The sequence below is a fragment of the Fundulus heteroclitus genome, chromosome 24, assembly GCF_011125445.2.
Source record: "Fundulus heteroclitus isolate FHET01 chromosome 24, MU-UCD_Fhet_4.1, whole genome shotgun sequence".
NCBI classification, from domain to species: domain Eukaryota; kingdom Metazoa; phylum Chordata; class Actinopteri; order Cyprinodontiformes; family Fundulidae; genus Fundulus; species Fundulus heteroclitus.
In genome coordinates, this window is record NC_046384.1 from 11,670,962 (window position 1) to 11,692,029 (window position 21,068).

The 21,068-nt window shown below is 39.5% G+C and overlaps 1 protein-coding gene across 1 annotated transcript; it reads right to left on the reverse strand.

Moving 5' to 3' along the window:
• Positions 1-17,827: 17,827 nt before the first annotated feature.
• Positions 17,828-20,872, reverse strand: LOC105919358 (small integral membrane protein 11A). Its single transcript, XM_036128403.1, has 3 exons — positions 20,745-20,872; positions 20,035-20,242; positions 17,828-18,111 (listed from the first exon to the last, which is right to left on the reverse strand). The coding sequence occupies exons 1-2, from the start codon at positions 20,757-20,759 to the stop codon at positions 20,054-20,056; spliced, it is 204 nt and encodes a 67-aa protein (XP_035984296.1). The 5' UTR covers positions 20,760-20,872; the 3' UTR covers positions 17,828-18,111; positions 20,035-20,053.
• Between the last annotated feature and the right edge of the window lie 196 nt (positions 20,873-21,068).

Below are 21,068 nucleotides of genomic sequence, written 5' to 3' on the forward strand. Positions count from 1 at the left end.
ATAAGGCCAATTAGATTAGTTGGACATTTTCGATTTGGTCCGGATAGCAGAGCGACTGCTGGACACAAGGTGATAATAGAAGAATGACAGCTTGAAGATGAAATTGATGAATGAAGGTTGACTCTGAGACACAGCAAAACTGCAAGGACAACCAACACTGGAACTCCTGCTTTGTAAAGAACATTTTGAACAGGACTATGCAGGAGTGTTTTGCTTTACAGGTGAGGGACCTGACCTGCACGGTTTCATGGACGTCACCTGGACGGGTTGGCCTTCAGAGAATACACCTAGAACACACTCCTAGTCTCTAGAGAGAAAAACACTTAAATATGGTGATTCAGCAGCATGCATCGTGGGGTAAATGAGGTCTAGAGCAGGACACTTAACAGGACATGAGGTGATATCCTGGGCTTACAACAATGCTTCGTCATTCAGCCTATGGGAAAGCATGAATATAGTTGCTCCAGGAGGATGATGTGGAGAGACATTTCACACGGGGGGTGTGGAGACACCCAGGATAAGCTGCTGTGGCTTGAAACTGTTATGAACTTATCACAAGTGGTGAAGGTGTTTCGACGGCCGAAGCACTTGGAACTACGTGTGGCACAGTTGACGATGGGATGTTCCCACATGGATTACCTGAAACCTAACATTCATTGTCAGTGTTTTCGGGTTTTGCTGGGGTTGCTAAAAGAAGAACCATCAGAGAAAACCTTCTTTGTCCTGACCAGGTCTGTGCAAAAAATGCAAAAATCCAATTACAGCCATCTAGACATACGGACACAGAGACGTGTTCGTGCAAGAACTCATTTAATCCACCGATTAAAATGTAGCTACTAAGGCTAAACAGAGAATTAAGAGGCACAAAATTAATGCTGACGTTTTAAACACAGGTGGTCAATGTTTAAAGGGTTCGAAGGAAACACACATCTGCTTCAATATTAACGGTAGTCAGCCATTGATAATAAAACGAAAATGCAAATTGTTGGTTTGGATAAAACGTATAATTTATAGACATGATGGATCTGCTGGGACAGGATATTGCGCAGAGGATTTACAGATCATTGTGTGATGAAATTTTACAAACACTATGGCCCATTTTCAGAAGGACTGTAGGGAACACAATAATGATAACAACAATGGATAAATTAAAATTTAAGAAAGTCCCTCTGAGGATTATCTGGTTATTTTTTTCCTTCTGCAGGGTTTAAGCTAAACACATGAGCGCTGAGAATGGGATACTTATTAAAGTACTGATTCGGACAAAGTTAATAGTGCAATTGTGTGTGTAATTATCAATATGTATTATCAGTTAAACGAATGTTAAATGTATGAAACAGGTTTAAAGTCTCGTAATGTATTTATCTAAAGCTGTATGAAGCAGTTCAATTACTAGGGTAGAATTTTTTTTTAAAGAGTAACAACGGGTTACTGTCCACAGGATGATATTACAGTTTAAATATTAGTTTTGAACACATTAAAACAGGGGGTTATATAATAGAATCAGGGTTGATCAGCCAACATAGATTTGAAAATATACAATTAATGGGGTTAGAATTGCAGTATGCTTTAGGCATAAGAAGTGTCATCTGCTTTCAATTAAAAGTCCTTTCAGTTTGATGCACAGTCAAATTGAACTGATTCACAAAACTACTTCCTACGCCCACTTCCTGAATATCAACCAATAACGATTTGGTGGGGATCTATGGTGCGCAAACACTTCCTTTTTTCTCAGCAGAGCTTTTCAAAATAAGACAAAGATAAGTAGGAATGCTTCTTTAAAATAAAATACCTTTCTGAAAATCTACAGAGTGGTACATCTTTAAGAAATTTAAAGGTTTAATGTTTGGGGTTTAAGAATATGTGTAAAGTATTTTAGAACTGGTTCAGAATAAAGTTTCTAAAAGGTTTTAGTACAATTCTTTATTGAGACTGACTGCATTGAATAGGATACGGTGAACCTTGACACAGTAGTGAGTAGAAGCAGTCATGAAATGAGTAAGATGATAAAATCATGTTGCAGAGAACTTTCCACTGTCAGACATTGAAATGTATGACGCACATTGGATGCATTCTGTTAAGAATTACTGAGAAAAGCTGCTAAATATTCATTTGGACATTTAGATTACTTGAAGGATGTAATTGTTACAGTGCAGGATATTTAAACTGTGAGCTAAGTAATTGTGAAGAGGAATGTCTGGATGTTAAAGTGCTTGATGGACGTTTTGAATAAATGACACAGGAGATTGATAAGAACACTAATTCCACTTTTTGTTTCTGTTTTAGAACAAACAAAGCCTTGTATTTGCTAAACCAATGGAGCTGCTATTAAGGGGAAATGCAAAGTGAAACACCCATTGCCCGAGCCAGACCTGAACACACATTGCCATCCAGTAGTATCATCTCCTACAAGCAGGGGAACAAGAAGAGGACTGACGAAGCTGGGGAAGAAATTTGGGATTAATTATCCTGATACGGAGGAGAGACATTGCAGGAACCTTAAACCTACCACTTATGTGCGATTATATTCATATTTGACCATGGCTTGAAGGCTTTCTTTATGTGGCGTTCTGGACGTACGGACTCTTTTCATATTATATTACTGTTTTTTTAACCGCCCTTTTCTACTGACTTACATGATCCTGTTTGATTTTATGTGTTATGACATTTATAGTGTGATGTTGAGTTAGGTTCATCATTATGGTTATATTATAAAGGATGGGAACGGTCTGCTTCAGATCTACACACCAAGACCTAAAGTTTATGCAATCTTTTTGCTTTGACGTAAGAAGAACCAGGATTGGATTGGCACCAAAGGTCCTTAAAATACTTGGACTCGGTAATGATCATTTTCAGATTGAATACGGGGTCTTCCAGCTCAGTTTGGCCGAGAGTGGGATTAAACTAAGGGTGTCATAAGTTTTTACCGTCTCTTCTACTGGTACTCTTGGATTTGTAAGGTATGGAAGTGATGGATGTTTGTCAATGGAATGGAGAGTGGAGGACTAAGTAGGAGGTTTTTGTGGTGGGGGAAGAGTAGATGGATTCGACCTTGGGTCCTAAACATGCTTAGCTTATTTGGTCTAATGTAAAATTTAAATAATGTATGCATAGCACCCTAAAACAGGCCTCCCTCAATTAGTTGAACCCTAAATTGTAGATAAATGCTGAGACTGTAGTCTTGAGTGATAAATGCTGAATTGTGAATTATTCATGCTGGTCGTTGATAAATGTTTCCACTGATGGTATGATGTACTTTTTGGGCACATCAACAGGGGGACTTGTTTGGGATTATGAGATTACAGAGACTGGACCGAGAAAGTCAGTTAGCATGGAAATTACAGATAGACAACGGACTCTGGAGGCACAGAGCCTGGATTACTTAGATTGGACAGAATGACTGATTAGGGAAAAACGTGTCAGCTAGGACACATCTGCATTATAGCATCCTCTCCACCAATGTGATGAAAGGAACACTGATATCATACTGGGCACGCCCCTGAATAGGTGTACACAATGGGTCCAACTTGATGTCTTTGTGAGGAATGAACGAGGCTCTCTGACGTCTGGAAATCTGTTGCGTTGTTGTGTATGAGAACCCAGCACCGAAGCTGTAAATATCCCTCTGCCTTTTAGATTAAATATGGTAAAATATAGTTTCGGTTTCAAGAGGTTTTTTATTACTACAGAAGTCTAAAATAGAAACACCAAATTTTTCATCTATAGAACTTGGGGTGACCGCAGCAAGGTAATTTCTTTAACAAGAGCTTGTCCCATTTCACTGATTAAACTGATTAAATGTCTGATCTAAATTAGACTCAGTTCAAATGTTTAGTTTTTGTTGGTCTGCAACCAAAGAAACAGAATAATACATGAAAGACAGAAGCTTCTGAATTTCAATATCAAATGTTTTAGTGTGGAGAAAAAAAAAAAAAATAATCACATACCATCATCTACCAGCTATCTACCTAATCTGAGGATTAGGTAGATAGCTGTTGTGACCTTGCGCTCAAGGTCACAACAGGGTTACTGGTAGAAGGGGCAAGCAAAATTAGCATAGAGCTTTACAGAAGTTGTTGTCCTTGCTAGATAAAAGTTACAATTCTTTTTTTTCTTTTTTGCAGGAGTCAAAGGTGGTGAAAGGTGGCGCCATTTATTAATATTTAGCACATCTGATGAGTATGGGGGAGGGGGTGGGTGTATAATGAAAGTGTTGCATGAGCGGTATTGTGAGCTGCTTTGCAGAATTCAAGGTAAATATTTTCAGGTACCAGAGCAGCATGTTCTGAATGCCAAGGTAGATAAACAAATGCCTACATTGTTAATTAATGAACAAACAGCTGAATATAATGTTTGTTTAGATATGCTGCTCGGACGTTGAAATCCTGGCAGGGAGTCTGAGACCTTACTACTTGCCGAAAGAGTTTGGCCACGTGATCTTGCTCTGTGCTTTTACACCCCCCTCTGATGACCCCGCGGCTGCGTGTGAGTGGATCCACTGTGCGGTAAACAAACTGCAGACAGAACACCCCCGCGCCCTCCTACTGATCACAGGGGACTTCAACCACGCCCCCTGTAGACACTGTAGACAAATCTACAATGCTACCCTTCCTATTTGTGTCTCGTATTATTTGTGCTGTTGTGCAAGAGGGTTTTTTTTTAATATCTCAAACTGTATCCTGTTTGCTTGTTCATGTTATGGCGATTGTACTGAAACAACAATTTCCCCCTAGGATTATTGAAGTATGTCTGAGTCTGAGTTTAGCAGAAGAAAACTATTCTTAGTCCAAACAGCAACAAAATCAGACACATCTACAGATACTGTTATTTAGAAATGGTGTTTGCCAATTAAAAAGGATGACCCATACAATTAATTGTAAATGCTTATTAAAACTAAATTTAGCATTCAGTGTCCTTGCACAATTTCTGCAGGTGAAGCATACGTGACAGCTTTTGCATATGTGGCTTCGTGGTCTTCTCAGTCTTGATCATTTGTCCACACCGCATGTGAGAAAACTCACCTCTGTATCTCTGGTTAACTGCAAGTTGACTAAATTATAAAGATGCAACTTCTATATAATTGTTTTTGCATTTGTCTGCTTATGAGGGATAATGGTATTAATGTTAATTAAATTAGATTAAATAAAATGTTATTTATAGCGCCAAATAATGAAACATGTCATCTCAAGGCACTTTCCAAATCAAAAATTCAGATTATACACATTGGGTCAGATTTACAGATTGTTAATAAACAACAAATGTGGGAAACCATGAGTGTAAAACAATATACTTTTATTGTGTATGCAATAATATTCATTTATTTATTTATGTGTCCTGTCTAGCAGTGTGCCACTCAGAATTGCTTTCTTAGTACCAAAGAGAACCCAACAGATTTACTTTCACAAGAGGAGCATTACTACTTTCGCTGTGGTGCTCCACTGGAATACTCGTGCAAAAAAACTTTATTGAACATTGTTTAGGGATTATTTCAAATTCAACGGACACAGAAAAGAAAATGTAAGAGAGAAAGGTGAGGAGAAATATTAAAATGGAGATAAGGTGACAAAAACAACTTAGAGGAAAAAGAGAACGCAAGATAACATCCTCGGAGTCTGTTTCTACACCTGCAGAATGAGAGAAAGAACAACAAAACAAACAGAAGAAGTACCACTGATGCAAACAACCAACACCTTTGATAACATCACTGAAAAATACACAGTATTTACAAGATGTATTCAGAGGCAGCCAAAGCCCCCTATAGGGTTTATCTGTTTAAAAGTATATCTGTAAGCACCTGAATCCAAACACCTGTCGGTGTTTGTGAGAGTATTTTGTATATGTAAGATTTCTCCATAGAAGAAATGCTCAGTCGAGCCCAGAGAAGAGCCGAGGAGACCCCTGTCAGCAGCAATAGTGCAGAAGCCACCAGGGGCAGCAGAGGCGAGCCTCCCCAGTTGCCGCCGCACATCGCCCAACCCACCCCACCACGCCAGAACTCCCTACCCAGCTGGCAAACCAGGCACCTGAACCAGGATCCAAAATAAAAGGGTCAAAGAGACCCTGGGGAGAACAGAGACCCCAGCCCCGATCAACTTCTGAGACCATGGCCACCACAAGACAACGGGTATGTGAAACCCTCCCTGCACCCCAGGCATAATCCCACTACCCAAGGTCCTACGTGTGTGGTAGTGTGATGGAGAAGGCACAAGGAGGCTTACGGGGATGGGGATGGAAGGACTGGGGAGCAAAATGCTCTACCAGGAAGCCAGCTCCCCTGGTGACTCCAATAGGCTCCCCCATTCCCTGAACCCACCAGAAGAGGGAGGCACCACTATCAGCACCACCCAAATCCTCTGAGCCTAAGGCTAGAGACAGGTCCCGAGGTCCAAGAACCAACGACAACCAGAAGCGACAACCCAACCCCTTGGAATCACCCCAAACCCTACAGCCCTGCAGGAGAGCCCAAACCACGGTCAGCTGAGGGCCCACAGAGCCAGGGGCAGAATACACCATGAAGTCGGGACCCCAAAATAATTCCAATAAGCCAGCCCATCCAAACCATACAGACCTCTTGAACCTGCTTCCAGACAGAACCAGTATTGAGAATTGTTGGGAAACGCAACTAAAACAGGGAGGCAGTGCCAAACACGCAACTACCCAAGGCTGCCTCCCTTCCCCATCCCGGAAGAAAAGCTACACCCACCCCAATATTTGAACGACTCCATTACCACATAAGACATTAGACACCTAGGCTGAGTCCCCTCCCCCACCCACCTAACCAGAAGAATACACTCCCTGAGGGGGAGAGCACCTGCAATGAGATGTTAAAAACCAAACTCTCCACCAGCTTGAGGCTCGCCAGTGCATCAAAGGCCTCTGGGCAGTGTCAGAACCTGGAGCACGCACTGGTCCAAAACCCCATCGACATACACGCCATGACCCAAGCTCCTAATGTCTTGTTAAGGACTCCCACCCTAGGAATCCTGGGCCCCTAAACCCACCCCAGACCTACCCTGGAGCAGCACACACAGCGACCAGGCCAGTAACCCGTGTGTTTGCACAGACCTCCCAAGAACAATGCATGCAGCTACCATATATAGTCCAATAATAGATCTCTATACTGAATAATACTGAGAATATTTTTTACTTAAGAGGACAGTTTTCTTCGCTATGTATAGGCCAGTGAAACCGCTGCAAACTGAGGGGGAAGGTGAAATATTACATCTCAGACAACTTCATAATTCTTCACATATCTAACCCCAGAACATCTGAACAAGTGTACATAACCACTGTGCATGAATGTAATTGTCAGGTTTATTGCCTGTGCACTGTGAGTAGGTATTAGATTGTTCAAAACCCATCCTGAACAATCATTGAACTGTATTGTGAAATCTATCAAGGACTTTTTTTATTGCGTTAGTTGTTTGCTCAAAGCTGACTGATAAATATGCCTCCCATTTCATAATAGGAAGGTATATCAATTTATCTAGCTTAGGCACTGTTCTGTAAAATTTGGACAATAATTTTTGGGGGGTTTAGATCCAAGAACACTAATACACAATTTACTAAGACATAAAAGCAGGCACTACTATTCTTTATAAGAACAGAAGAAATCGCAGGAATGGTAATAAAGTTTTTTTTTTTTTTAAAGTAAAGAAGCTCTTTTGACTTAAATTTGGTTTGGAGCTACCTTTTCCTTTTCAAACAGTGTGTGAACTCACTCAGCACTTATTGTTTGTGGTCAACCGCGGTCGTCTCGTTTGTTGTCTCTGAAATATTTTCAGCCGCAGCTTTCTTGCATGTTCAGTGTAAAGGTTACGAGGTGTTTTCTGCGAAACATGGACATCATGTTATTTACCCCTGTGACTTATTGTGGTTTCTTATGCTGATTATGCATTATGAATTTTGATTACAATTACGTAAATGTAACATCCAATCAGTTGGTTTAAAGCTCATTATGCATTATGTTTCCTTCTAGCAACCTAAGACTTAGACCCATAGATGGTATCACATGGAAAGGGGGTTAGTTTAGAAACTCCTCCTTTCAAAGAAATATAAGCTGTGGAGAGAAGAGCTTTGAGACATTTCTGATCACTGATCCAACACCTCGCTTTGACAACTAAAGACGCAAAAGACCCAATCTTCTTCCTTTGGCTCCAGTTCATTTGGGAAAGGCTCTTCTCCCATTTTGATCCAGGTAAAGCATTTTCTGTTTCATTACATCAGTCTGTGCAATCATGAATGAGTTAAATATCTTTTTACATTTTGATAACAATGAGCAAACTATCCCAAATACAGAACAAAGCATGAATGTTTTTAAAAACAGGGTATGCAACTGCATGGGATAGTTAGCTGCCCTCTTCATATATTCAACATTTTACATATAGTACAAGTGTGACGTCTGTGCAGCCCTTTGACAGCGGCCATCATGATTAACCGGCCTTATGCACATCCAAAATTTAGGGGTTTCTGTTGCTGTCCACAGTGTCAACAAGGCATTATTCTCACCTTATTACGATTGTTGCCACTTGGACTGTCTGATGACCTAGAACCAGCTAAATAACACTATTGTACCATTCTGACTACTCGTTCTGATGACTCTTCTGAACATTTCAGCTCCATATCCAAGTTTTTAGCCACAGAAAATCCCGTACTGGTGTTACTGCCTAGAGACTTGGACCATCACTACTGAACCAGTTAACCGTTTTGTGTCGAGCACCAAGAAAAGGTAGGTGTCCCGCTCTTTAAATAGTTGCATTAGACATGTTTCTCTCTGTCATTTTTAAAATTCAAATCAACATTTAGAAAAAGCAAGTTGACTGGAGCAGAAGTTATAATTAGGGGATATCCACACGCATTGCTTCCGACCTCAGTTTGCTTGTTGTAACTTGGATGAAAGCACTTTGGGAAAGAAAAATCAGTTTGCATAGCTTTGAACTGGAAAAGCAAAAAAAATTCTCAGTATCAAGATTGATTGATTGATTGATTGATTGATTGATTGATTGATTGATTGATTGATTGATTGATTGATTGATTGATTGGATGTGTCCGGCAGGGCATTGTGGGGTGCCTAGGTCTAGGGGACCAGGTGGGTGTTAGGAGTCAGGTGTCTGATTCTTCCAGGTCTGCCCTGGTCTTAGCTCCATCCATCTTCCAACCAACTTTATGAATTGACTCAGAAAGAGTATTTGTGACAGAGAAGCAGCTTAAACTAACAAATGCTTCTCCTTTTGTCTTTCAGCAGAGAATGATGAAGATCCCGCCACTTTTCCTACTTGTCTGTTTGTTGCCTCTGCAGGCCTTTGCCACCGAGTCCATGATGAATCAAACCAGCACCCCTGCACCCGTAGAAGACACACTTGAACGTTACCAGAAGTTTAAAAGACAGCACATAGATAAAAAAATGACGGTACAAAAATGCACGGCGGTGATGAAGCACATCTACGAAAACGATAACAGCTGCAAGGAGACCAACACGTTTATTCTGGCTGCTGAGAAGGAGGTTAAATCCATCTGTAATGGTCAAGACGTTAATAACAAACAAAGTGAACTCACAGAGAGTAAAAAAAAGTTCAGGCTTGTCGTTTGTGATCTCAAGAATCAAGCCAGCAAACCAAAATGTGAATACAGAGGAACATGTCACACTAACAGGATCATTGTTGTGAGTTGCAAAAAAGGTTTACCTGTGCACTATGCAGGAGATCACATCTAAACCTGATCAGCGTACTTCTTCTCCACTCCTGCCGACACAGACAGATTATCAAGGAAGAAAATACCTTTAATGTTTTCATCCTCTAACATCAGCAACCTTTCAAGAAACGTCCTCATTTTTGCTCTTTCTGCTTGCATTGCTGAAAAAAAGGAGTAAAACAAGAATTGCTTCAAATAAATATGTCTTTCTCACTGTATAAGAGAATAAACCTGCTTCTATGAACTCATTGCTTAATAAAGAACTGTGTGTTTCTTATGTTTTTATTCATGACTCAGATAACATTAAAAAGTAGACTTTCAATAAATAATATATAGAAATATATCACATAGGAGGCAAATGAAAACATCTTTCTAGTACTGTGATTCATATTAGGTTAGTTGCCATTTTATTTAATATTGTTAATAGCTGAAGCTCCATTGTTACTTATATTTATTGAAGAGAAAGGTGATTTTGAAGGTCACCAAGGAAAGTAAAAAGTCTTAAGAAAAGTGAAAAGCTGGAGTGCCGACATTGGTGGCTTGAAGGGGTAGATGAGCCTGTTGGTGGTTTTAGGTTCATTTCCTGTTGGTCTTTGCAATTCCTTCATGGTTTATCCACACTCGTGGATATTAAAACTAAAGAGATAAATGTGCTACAAGAACAGAGACGCTAGCCTTAACAAGTTGGCAGTTCCCTTTGCCAAACGTCATCAAGGTATGTGTTTGGAAATTAACATTTAAATGGTTTGATGAAAAAAGGAAAAGTAAAACATTCTTAGGACGACTCAAAACTAGTACTTGTGACTATCTGCATAGCTCAGAAGGAAGAGAACACTGTGAGGTGTTCAGAGAATCCTGAGTTCAAGTCTACATGGAGACACAAAGATTTTGTCTTTGACTGTAAACCAGAGCATACATAAATAAATGTTTTACAAGAACAGTCACTAGTATGAAGGACCCTGTGGTGTGGTCACGTTGAAGATCCTCATTTCAAGTCTTACATGATTTTATTATCACAGCATTAAAACGATCAGTGCACTGGGAGAGCTTCTCTAAATGTGAACGGTCATGTGGTGTAGTTGGTATGTTGCTGGTTTTAGGCCGTGGGCCAGAATCTGTACGATGACTTTTTGTATGAACTGTCAGGGGGCGACTTTCTTGCTCTTGGATAAGCAGTGATCTCGAAACACCAATGTTCCCACATTTTCCCTTGCACATTAATAAGTTATAGCCGATAAAAAATCTAAACAGTTGCACTCTGGTCCAAGAGGTCACGTGATTTGAGTTTTGCTGCTCAGCCAATCAGATCGCTGTATTGTCAGCTGTGAGAGTTCCACCAGTTCATCATGGCTGCGCTCGTAAGGTGTTCTATGCATCTGTTTTCAGACAAAGAAAGCCCAATAATAGCATTTTCTGGTGCCAGTTGGCAGAGATCTTGATGGCAAGGAAAAAGAAATAGCCCAGACCGTCTATCCATTGCCCTACACGCTTATCCCTGCTGCTCTTGTGGCATGGTGGGTTTGTTGGAGGCCCTGAGAAGGAAGTTCAACATACAGAAGATCCTGACTTCAAAGTTGCCAAATCTTACATCTTATATGTTGAAAAACATAAAAGGATAAATCCGCTAAGAAAGGTTGTCAGAAAGTTGAAAGCTCTTGTGGCATAGTGGGTTTGTTGGTAGTGCTGAAAAAGATCTTTAAAGTTCTGATAGTCCTCAGTCAAAATCGTTCTTAGTCTTACAATGTTTTACTATATCAGTGCTTAACACATAAAATGATAAATGCACTAGGAGAACAGGTCTAAAAGGGAAACATCCTTTGGTGTAGTGGGTTCCTGAGAAGGATGTTCATCATACAGAAGATCCTGAGTTCAAGTCTATGTATGTTTTATCATCAGCTCATTTAAAAACGAATAATTTTTTTTATCAGAGCATTTAAAGCATAAAAACATAAATGCGACAGAAGTGTGAAAACCGTTGTGGGACAGTGGGTCTGTTGGAGGTGCTCTGAAAGATCTTCAAACTTGTGAGAGTCTTGAGTTCAAATCCAGCTTCTCCATACAAGGTTTTGTTATCAGTGCGTTTGACAAATAAAAAGATAAATGCGCCAATAGAAGAGGTCATAGTGTAAAATCTCTTGTGGCACAGCGGGTTTGTTGGTGGTGCTGAGAAAGATCTTCAAGGTTCTGTGTTCAAATCTAGCTTATTCTGACAAGGTTTTGTTAGTATAAAAGTATAAAAAGATAAATGCTCCAGGAGAACAGGTCAGAGTGTAAAATGTTTGGTGGCACAGTGGGTTTGTTGGTAGTACTCAAAGGACCTTTGAAGTTCTTATGGTCTTGAGTTCAAATCCAGCTTGTTCTGACAAACTCTTGTTATCAGAGCGTTTAAAGCTGAAAAAGTTAAATGTGCCAGGAGAAAAAGGCAGAGCATGAAAGGTCTTGTGGCCTAGTTGGTTGGTTGTTGGTGCTGAGTCAAATCTTCAAAGTTCTGATAGTCGCAAGTTCTTACCAGGTTTTGTTATCAGAATGTTTAACACATAAAAAGATAAATGCGCCCAGAGAACATGTCAGAGTTTGAAAGGTCTTCTGGCCTAGTCGGTCGGTTGGTTGGCAGAGTTGAACAAGTTCTTTGAAGTTCTGATAGACACAAGTTCAAATCCAGCTTATTCTTACTAGGGTTTGTTATCTAAGTGTTTAACACCTAAAAAGATAAATGTGCCCGGAGAACAGGTCAGAGTATGAAAGGCCTCATGGTGTAGTGGGTTACATTTGTGACTGTAGTGCGCCAGTGGTGTTGTGTCTGGTTCAAATCCTGCCTGAGCCTGGATCATATCTCCCATGGTGGTGGATAAGGGAGGGGGCCTCCAGAGAAGTAAATGTAAGGTGTTATGCACCAGGAAAGGATGTTTGGGAAAAAGTTTTACGGAGACAGAAACATTGTAAGCTCAGAAGGTAGAGAACACCTTTAAGGTGTTCAGAGAATCCTGAGTTCAAGACTAGGTGGAGACACCAAAGCTTTTGTCTTTGACTGTGAATCATACATAAATAAATGTTTTACGTGGTTCAGATGGTTCTATGTTCACTATGTTGACATGTTTAGTCAATAATCACGGGTGTTGAAACTAAAGTGATAAATACAGTACAAGAACAGGAACCCTTTAACAAGTTGACTGGTTTCCTTTGCCAGGGTATTGTCATCAAGTTCTGTCTTTCTCAAACTACAATTTTAATATTTTGGTGGATAAAAAGGAAAGTAAAACATTCTAAAGACGAGTGAAAGCAGCTCAAGCTGTCTACCTGAATAGCTCATCAGGTAGAAAACGATGTAATGTGTTCAGAAACTCATGAGTTCAATTCTACGTGAAGACGTCTTGTTTTTATTTATGATTATTACTCCAGAACATACCTCGATAAATACATTACTCGAACAGTCACTAGTATGAATGATCTTATGGTGTGATGGCTTCTATCGTCATCACAACATAAATGTAATCATTTCTTTCAGTGTGAAAGGTTTCAGAGAGGAGGTGGGCCAGAGGATGGAAAGTGTGGTTAACAGTTCCAAAGGTCTGGGGTTCAAATTCTGGTCAAGGTGATCCAGAGTTGATGTTTTTCCACCATTTGCATTGCAGCTCAATAAAAATGAATCTGCTTCAAGTGTGTGAAGGGTCTGGTGGTGCCATGTGACTGTTGACAAGGTTGTTGAAGATCCTTGGTTCAAATCTTGCTAAGTCTTACAACATTTCATTACCAGGTGATAAAAAATAGAAATATAAATGCGCTAGGAAAGCAAGTCAGAAAGAGATGGGTCCTTTGGTGTAGTGGGTTGTGGGAGTCCCTTGAGAAGGATGTTCAACATACACAAGATCGTTGGTTCAAATCCTGCTATGTTTTGTTATCAGAGCATTTAAAAATGAAAAAAATGCACGAGGAGAACAGGTCGAAGTGTGAATATTAAGAGTGTGACAGCTCTTGTGGCACAGTGGGTTTGTTGGTGGTGCTGAAAAAGAGCTTCAAAGTTTATAGTCTTGAGTTCAAATCCAGCTTACTCTTAAAACATTTTGTCACGACAGCATTTAACCCATAAAAAGACAAATGTGCCAGGAGAACAGGTCAGCACGTGAAAGGTCTTATGGCCTAGTGGGTTGGTTGGTGGTGTTTAACAAGTTCTTCAAAGTACTGCTAGTCACAAGTTCAAATCCAGCTTATTCTTACTAGGTTTTGTTGTCAGAACATTTAACACCTAAAAAGATAAATGCACCCGGAGAACAGGTCAGAGTGTGAAAGGTCTTGTGGCCTAGTGGGTTGGTTGGTGGTGCTGAGTAAAAGCTTCAAAGTTCTGCTAGTCACAAGTTCAAATCCAGCTTATTCTTACTAGGTTTTGTTGTTAAAACATTTAACACCTAAAAAGATAAATGCGCCCGGAGAACAGGTCAGAGTGTGAAAGGCCTCATGGTTTAGTGGGTTACGTTCGCGACCGTAATGCGCCAGTGGCGTTGTGTCTGGTTCGAATCCCGCCTGAGCCTGGATCATATCTCCCACTGTGGTGGGTTAGGGAGGGGGCCGTGTCCCCTCCCCGGCCTCCAGACAAGTAAATGGAAGGTGTTATGCAACAGGAAACGAGGTTTGGGAGCAAGTTTTACTTCTAATCTTTGACTTGATACTTAACTTGTTGTAATAATAATGTAACTTTAGTGTTAAAGTTACATTATTATTGCTAGTTACTTGCATTAACATCAGTTTAAGAAAAGCTCACAAGTTTAAACTCATTTTAAAATATTTTTGAAAAACGGATGTTGTATGTCATGTATTAATTATGTAATGTAACTAATTTAACTTTAGTTATGCAAAAACATAACTAAAGTTACATTATTAATGCTACTTACTTGCAAGTAAAGATCATAAGTTGCTAGAATATTATACTTTCATGTATGTATTAAGTTCAAGAATAAAAGTGTGTGCAGTAGATATTAAGAACATGCAAAGGTCATCATAGTATATTTTATTCAACTCCAGTTTCCCTCCATCCAAACCAGTTACCTTTTTACAACAGGGGAAGACTTTCTAGAATACTACACAGCTTCAGTAAACAGAAATTGAGATTTGTATGGAGCTGGTGGCGGGGAGGGGGCCGGGTTCTTTCCTGGACTTCTGGAGAGAGAAATGAGGGTCATACGACAAGAAACAAAAACATTGGAAGAACTCTGGTTGGAATTAAAGGCACAGAAATGTTAGCTCTAGTTCCAGATTCAAAATCACATTTTGATATCAAAGTGATTGGCAAACAGGATGTGGAGGGTTCCAGTTACCTTAATAGAGACGGGGAACAGCAGAGGGTTAATCCCAATAAAGGGATACTGATGCTTTATTTGTGTGCTACAAGTGTAGCATAATATAGTTCAGGTTCTAGGTTGTCTAGTTTTTAGACTAGAGCAGAATAAAGACATCTATAGAAAGCTATTGCATAGGGGAGGGGGCCGTGCCCATTGATAGATTTCACTGGCTTGGAAATCAGGACTGCTGTCAGGTCACAGAACCGGTTCTTTCTAAAGTCCAATAAAGTTACATGAGTAGAATGTGTTGTGTTGAAAGTTTGACTTAAGGGAAATACCGTGTTTTCCGGACCATGTGGTCCACTGTAGTATAAGGCTTAACTTTTATATGGGGGGGGGGGGGGGGGGGGGGCAATTCTCTTCACAACCACTATTGAGCATTTTAGTTTGGCTAAACTTCACATACACAAGTGCACTCTCACAAACACCTACAGGTGCTGGGTTTCAGGTACTTAGGGATTCACTTCCATACAGAAACCCCATATTTTTTTCAGCTACCACATTATACATACGTATAATTCAGCAATGGTATCAAGGTGTTACTTTATTGTATCTGTTACACTATATCCGTTGGTTGTGCTGTTCTTTTTACATCTCTCTTTGCAGGTGATGAAGCAGACTGAAGACGTTTTATCATTCTTTCCCTTTCATCTCCTCTTTCTTTCACCTTTTGTCTTTATTTTTTTCTGTTCTTGTTCTTCCTTTCCTCTCCTACTTTCCCACTGTAGTGTGCACATAATTTGAAATACTCGCTGCATGAATCATAATAAAACTATTCACATGCATAAATCAAGCAGAGCACTATGGCGAAAGTTGACTGCTCAACTTGTGAAAGTAAAATCTGTTGAGCTCTTTTTGGCATTAAGACATCAATTCTTCTTGCCACATTGCTAGACAGGACACTGGGGGGGAAAAAACCCAGTTATATTTTAAATCAATGAAATTTTAATCAAACTGAACGAAGACGAGGTCGCACACAAACTGAAACAGATATTCGGAGCCTAACTTTGTTGTTGCAGTGTAACATTGTCATGAAAATGTAGGCCTCAGCATTTGGAGGGAAACTGTGTAACTCACGGTTCTTTAGCTTGTGACTCAGTTAGCATGCTAACACCAAAAATAAGCTAACAATATCTGGAAAATCCAGGTTAGTCTAAAAATCTCTGGTGTTAAGACTTTAAACAAACACACTTTAGACACTAGTTTAGCTCCACTTACAGATTCAAAGACACAGACTGATATCAAAGTGCAGTTACCCTAAGGTTTGCTCCACATGTGCTCCATCCATGGACTGGCAAACAGGAAGTGGAAGGTTCCAGTTACCTTTATAGAGAGGGGGAAGTGGACTGAACCAACAGCAGGGATGACTTGGTTAATAAAGGGATGCTGAACTTGAAGCAATGTAAAGTATTACACAGCTCCAGTTATATTACATCAATTATATCTAATATTAATTTCTAACTTCAATTTTAAATCTAACTCTGAAGATCTAACTTTAATTTTGGGTGTTTATTGGTTTCAAGCTTAGAACCAAAAAACATGTGTAACTATATTGGTTTTACAATGGTTGTAGTGTTTGAACAAAACCAAATTCTTCTTGTGTATTCTAAAATGTCAGTAGGACATATCTGAGGAATGAAGAAATGATTCTGTATCAATATATGATGGTAGATCGATCATCAAATATTGTTTCACAGTGTTTTAGGGACATTACTTAATTTGATTGATTTATTAAAGTATCACTGCCACTGCTTACATGTCACTATACAACAAATACACTAAGAAAAACTTCTTGAGAAGAGTCTTTATTGCAGGATTGATTCAGGAGCCCAATATTGGAGAAACTCTACCTGCATGAGAGCCATTGAGGTTAATGAAGTCTGTGATGCAGTTTTCAAAATCAATGGAACAGCGCCCTCTGCTGGTTGCAAGAGGTAGAAACAGCTGGGGGGAAAACGTCCAGCTGCATCTCAGCATCTTGGAACAATCGTCAAAAACGATTTATGCGAGCCTGGGGTTGATGTGTTTGGAATCTGCTGGCAACATGTTGATGACTTCACAGACTGTTTTTCTCTTTTAGATTATGCAATAAGACTTCTTTAATGTTTTGTAAATATTTATCTAAAGTTATACTGCCGACCTATGACTGCAAACATTTGTGAGAAATTGCATTTTAATAAATCATTTTTGATTGTTCCAAAAGAAATAAAACCTTGAAATATTTTATTCTGTGTGTAATTAATCTATAAAATAACAGTTTCTCTTTTTGAAATGACTGGCAAAAAACATTGAACTTTCATCCATTTTTTTTTTTTAGATGTACCCGTCTATCAAGAGCAGAGGCTGTTTTGGGAGTTCACCACTGGGTGGCGCCAGTGTTACATTTATTGTCTGTATACATTTCCCGTTATTGATTTACCAAAATTAATTTATTCTAATTTTTTTGGGTCAACACCTGTATTCCTAATATTGGAGATGTTGAGATGAGGCGTGCTCATGCAAAAACAATTCCTGCTGGATAACAGATTTTACAAACGCTTTGGAACCCATTTAATTCATTATGTCACATTCCTATTTTTATACGTCTTTTTTCTGTGCAACTACCTCCGTTTTCATTTTGTTATCCAAAGTTTCGCAAAAACATGGAGGAATTCAATCAATTTCATGAATCGGGTAATTTTAAACAATTAAAATTGGCAATAGTGAATTAAAAACAGGTTTAGATATTTTGGTCAGGCTACACATTTTGATAGCTAGGGTTTTTTAATTTTTTTCATAATTAAGAAAACACACTGAAAAGACTGTCGTGAGGAACAAACCGTTTAATGGGATTATAAAAATAAGCAGAAAGTATTTGACAGAGTAAAAACTCGAGTATCAGCAGACTGGGGTGTCTTGGTTAAGCATCAGTCCTATCTTCATGGTGTCTCCCTTCCCTTTCTTCTTATAAAAAAAACAGATTTATAAATAAAGTTGTAAAACTAGTGTGGTTCAACATCCTGATGTGGAACAGCAAATCTCCAGAAGAGCAACACAGTCTTCCTCTTTCCTCTTTCTGGTTCTCCCGACTCGTTGCAAGAAGCTTGATCTGATCAGGGGGAGAAAAGAAGAAGGTGAGCTGAAAGAGTGCAGGGGATTCCTACACAGTGCCTTGCAAAAAATATTCATAAGCTTTTTAGGGTAGACAGGTTTGGGATGTTTCATGGGTTTTGGCTGAGTTTGGGACATATGCCCTGTGTGGTTGTGAGTCTGAGTTGCTGTTTGATCCTGTTGGCGAATTTGCCTCTGACACCACGAAGCAACCCGATTTTTTTTCCTTTGACTGGTTATTTGTGGTATTAAAATTATTTGTATGATGAAAACACTTACAGTAGCTAAAAAGCAAAGAAAAAACAAGATTTTATAATTTTTCTTTTAAAAAAAAGGGCAAAACCTTTGGCAGCACGAACAAGAGACAAAACAAATTTCCAGCTTTCATAAACCATAAAAGCCTTTTGATCAGGGGGATTGTGTATATTCTCATATGAATTTCTCTTCAGGTGGAATGAGTGAAACTTGAGAACTGAAACAAAATTCTCAAAGTAAAATGTAAAAAAATAAACATTTTAACTAAATTATAAACAGATTGAAAGGAATAACTGAACATCCTCTACTCGCTCAACTGAACGAGTAGAGGATCTGGATCAAAGGACTTTTCATAGAAACTGACCAGATTAGTCACATAAAATGTAACTTTTATAATACATGAATTCATATTCTTCCCAAAATTAAATACTACTGAAATAAATGTACAATTACTACCTTACAGTGTCTTGTTTGTAAACATGGACCATTTAAAACAAGAAATGTAATTGAGTTATTAATCAGAATAGAGTTTGACTGTCTATGGTGAGATTCCCAAAAGTTTCTGGTAAAAAAAAAAAAAAAAAAGTATTGATTATATAAAACAAATAATAAATTGACATTTTCTCACAGCTGCAACTCTCTTCCCTTCCATGTGGAGGCAAATCTACTTTAAAACACATTACCAACAACTAAAGGATGCGTCTTAGCCATAACTTGCTACGTAGCCAAAAATTGTATACCTCTGTTATTTGGAAATTGTGGGCTTTTGAAATTGCAACTATATTGCAAATGTGATTAATAAAAACGGCTAAAATGTCACCAACAACTAAGGCAGGTTGGAGATACTGACAATATGAAAGGTCATCAGAATCAGAATCAAGTTTAACCGCCAAGTAGGTTTGCACTTACAAGGAATTTGACTTGGTATTGATGGTGCAGACAAAAATTAAGAATACAGTAAAATAAGAAGTAAAAATGTCTATACAATCAGAAATAAGTTGCAAAAGTTTAACTTTCAAGAGTGGAAACCCTTGAAACGAGCCGATGCCGTGGGTTGGGGATGTGCTGCAGCAGCAGGACCTGCCCTGCGTGAGAACAACTGTGAAAAAAAGCCAGAACTGGACCCCGAAACATGACAAGGACCGAAAACATACCGGAAAATCCACCAAGACCTGGCCAGGAATCGGAAAATGCCAAGTCCAAGGTCTAGTCAAAGTCCAGATCGCATTAACATACTTTAATAGGCTGAACGTGCAAGGAGCCCCTCACATGTCTCGCAGCTGAAAGCGAGGAGTGGGACAAACATTTCTCAAACGGATGTCAAAGAGTGCCGGAAGAAGCATCTCTTTGAAATTATTTCAGCTAAGGGAGGGCGACCAACTATTAGGGGGTGTGTCTTGTTAAATTCTGTTGGACAAACGCAATTAAATGACTTTATGTCCAGATATAAAAAAAGAGATTTAAAACCAATATGTTAAGAGTTCTTGACAAAGAACTGAATATTTAGTGTGGTGCCCCAGTTTTTCCTCCATTATCTACTTTGTGTAGGTCTATCACACGGAACTTAAGAAAATATAAACCATGTAGGTAAAAAAAAAAAAAAAAAAACTTAAGGGTGTTAATTACTTTTGCAAACCACTCATTGGAGTAAAAGTAAGTACGGTACCAGCTTCTCTGGACCCTTCTCAGTCCTCCTTCAAGTTGTCGATGAGCTCCTGCGCCTGCTGGGCCAGCCTCCTCTTCTCGGCCTGCTGCTTCTTCAGCGCCTCGTCCGCCTTCCTGCTCTGGTAAATCTTGACCCCGGCGAAGCCCAGGCACAGCAGCAGCGTCTTCAGGGCCAGGATGTAGAAGAGGAGGGGGACGTTGTCTAAAGCCTGGGAACAGATCAAGGTTTTTAGATTTTAGATCAGCTAAAAACTGCGATGGAGAAGAAAATCTGGAACAGTCAGGGAAGCAGGAGAAGTATCTCCCCCCACTCACACCCCCTGTGATCCACCAGGGGCTCCTCAGCTGTCTGCTGGAGGAAGGAGTTAATTTGGTCACAGAGAGGGGCAGGCTGGGTGAAAGAGGGAAGCAGCTGCACCCTACATACAGCATGTGTATTATAAGCTGCATGCTAACACAGCTATCAGTGACCAGATCCTGCTCACAGGAGCTAGCACGGTGGCATTTCTGACAAAACAGCAAAAAAGGTCCATAGGAACATCTACAGTGTGGTTGGCTTGGAGGTTAGCTAAAGACATTAGCATCGTTTTTAGCCGCAGTATAACTCTCACACGCAGCTATAAATTATCTAGACGGCTTAGCTATTATTATAATTGTATTACTAAAAGCTGAATGTCATGATTTAAATAAACGCATTTCTATCATATTTACCTTCCAGTTGATCATCTTCGTTGTTGTTTTGCTCTACTCCCCGGCAGTGTGCCCTCAATAGTATTAATGCTAGTTTGAAGGAGGCGGGGCTTAGACTGATAGACCAATAGAAATGTAGATTCTTCGGGGAGTCATCTGTGCTGCCTTCACGTAACATGTAAAACCATAGACATCATATGCGTATATGATGTCTAAGTGTAAAACAATGTAACACCTCTACTCAAGTTGCCGTTTAAATTAATCGCACGCCGTTGTTAACCAATCATGGTTAGTAGCATTGAAACGCAATGACGTCATGAACGCTAAGTTGTTTCTCGGGTTTGG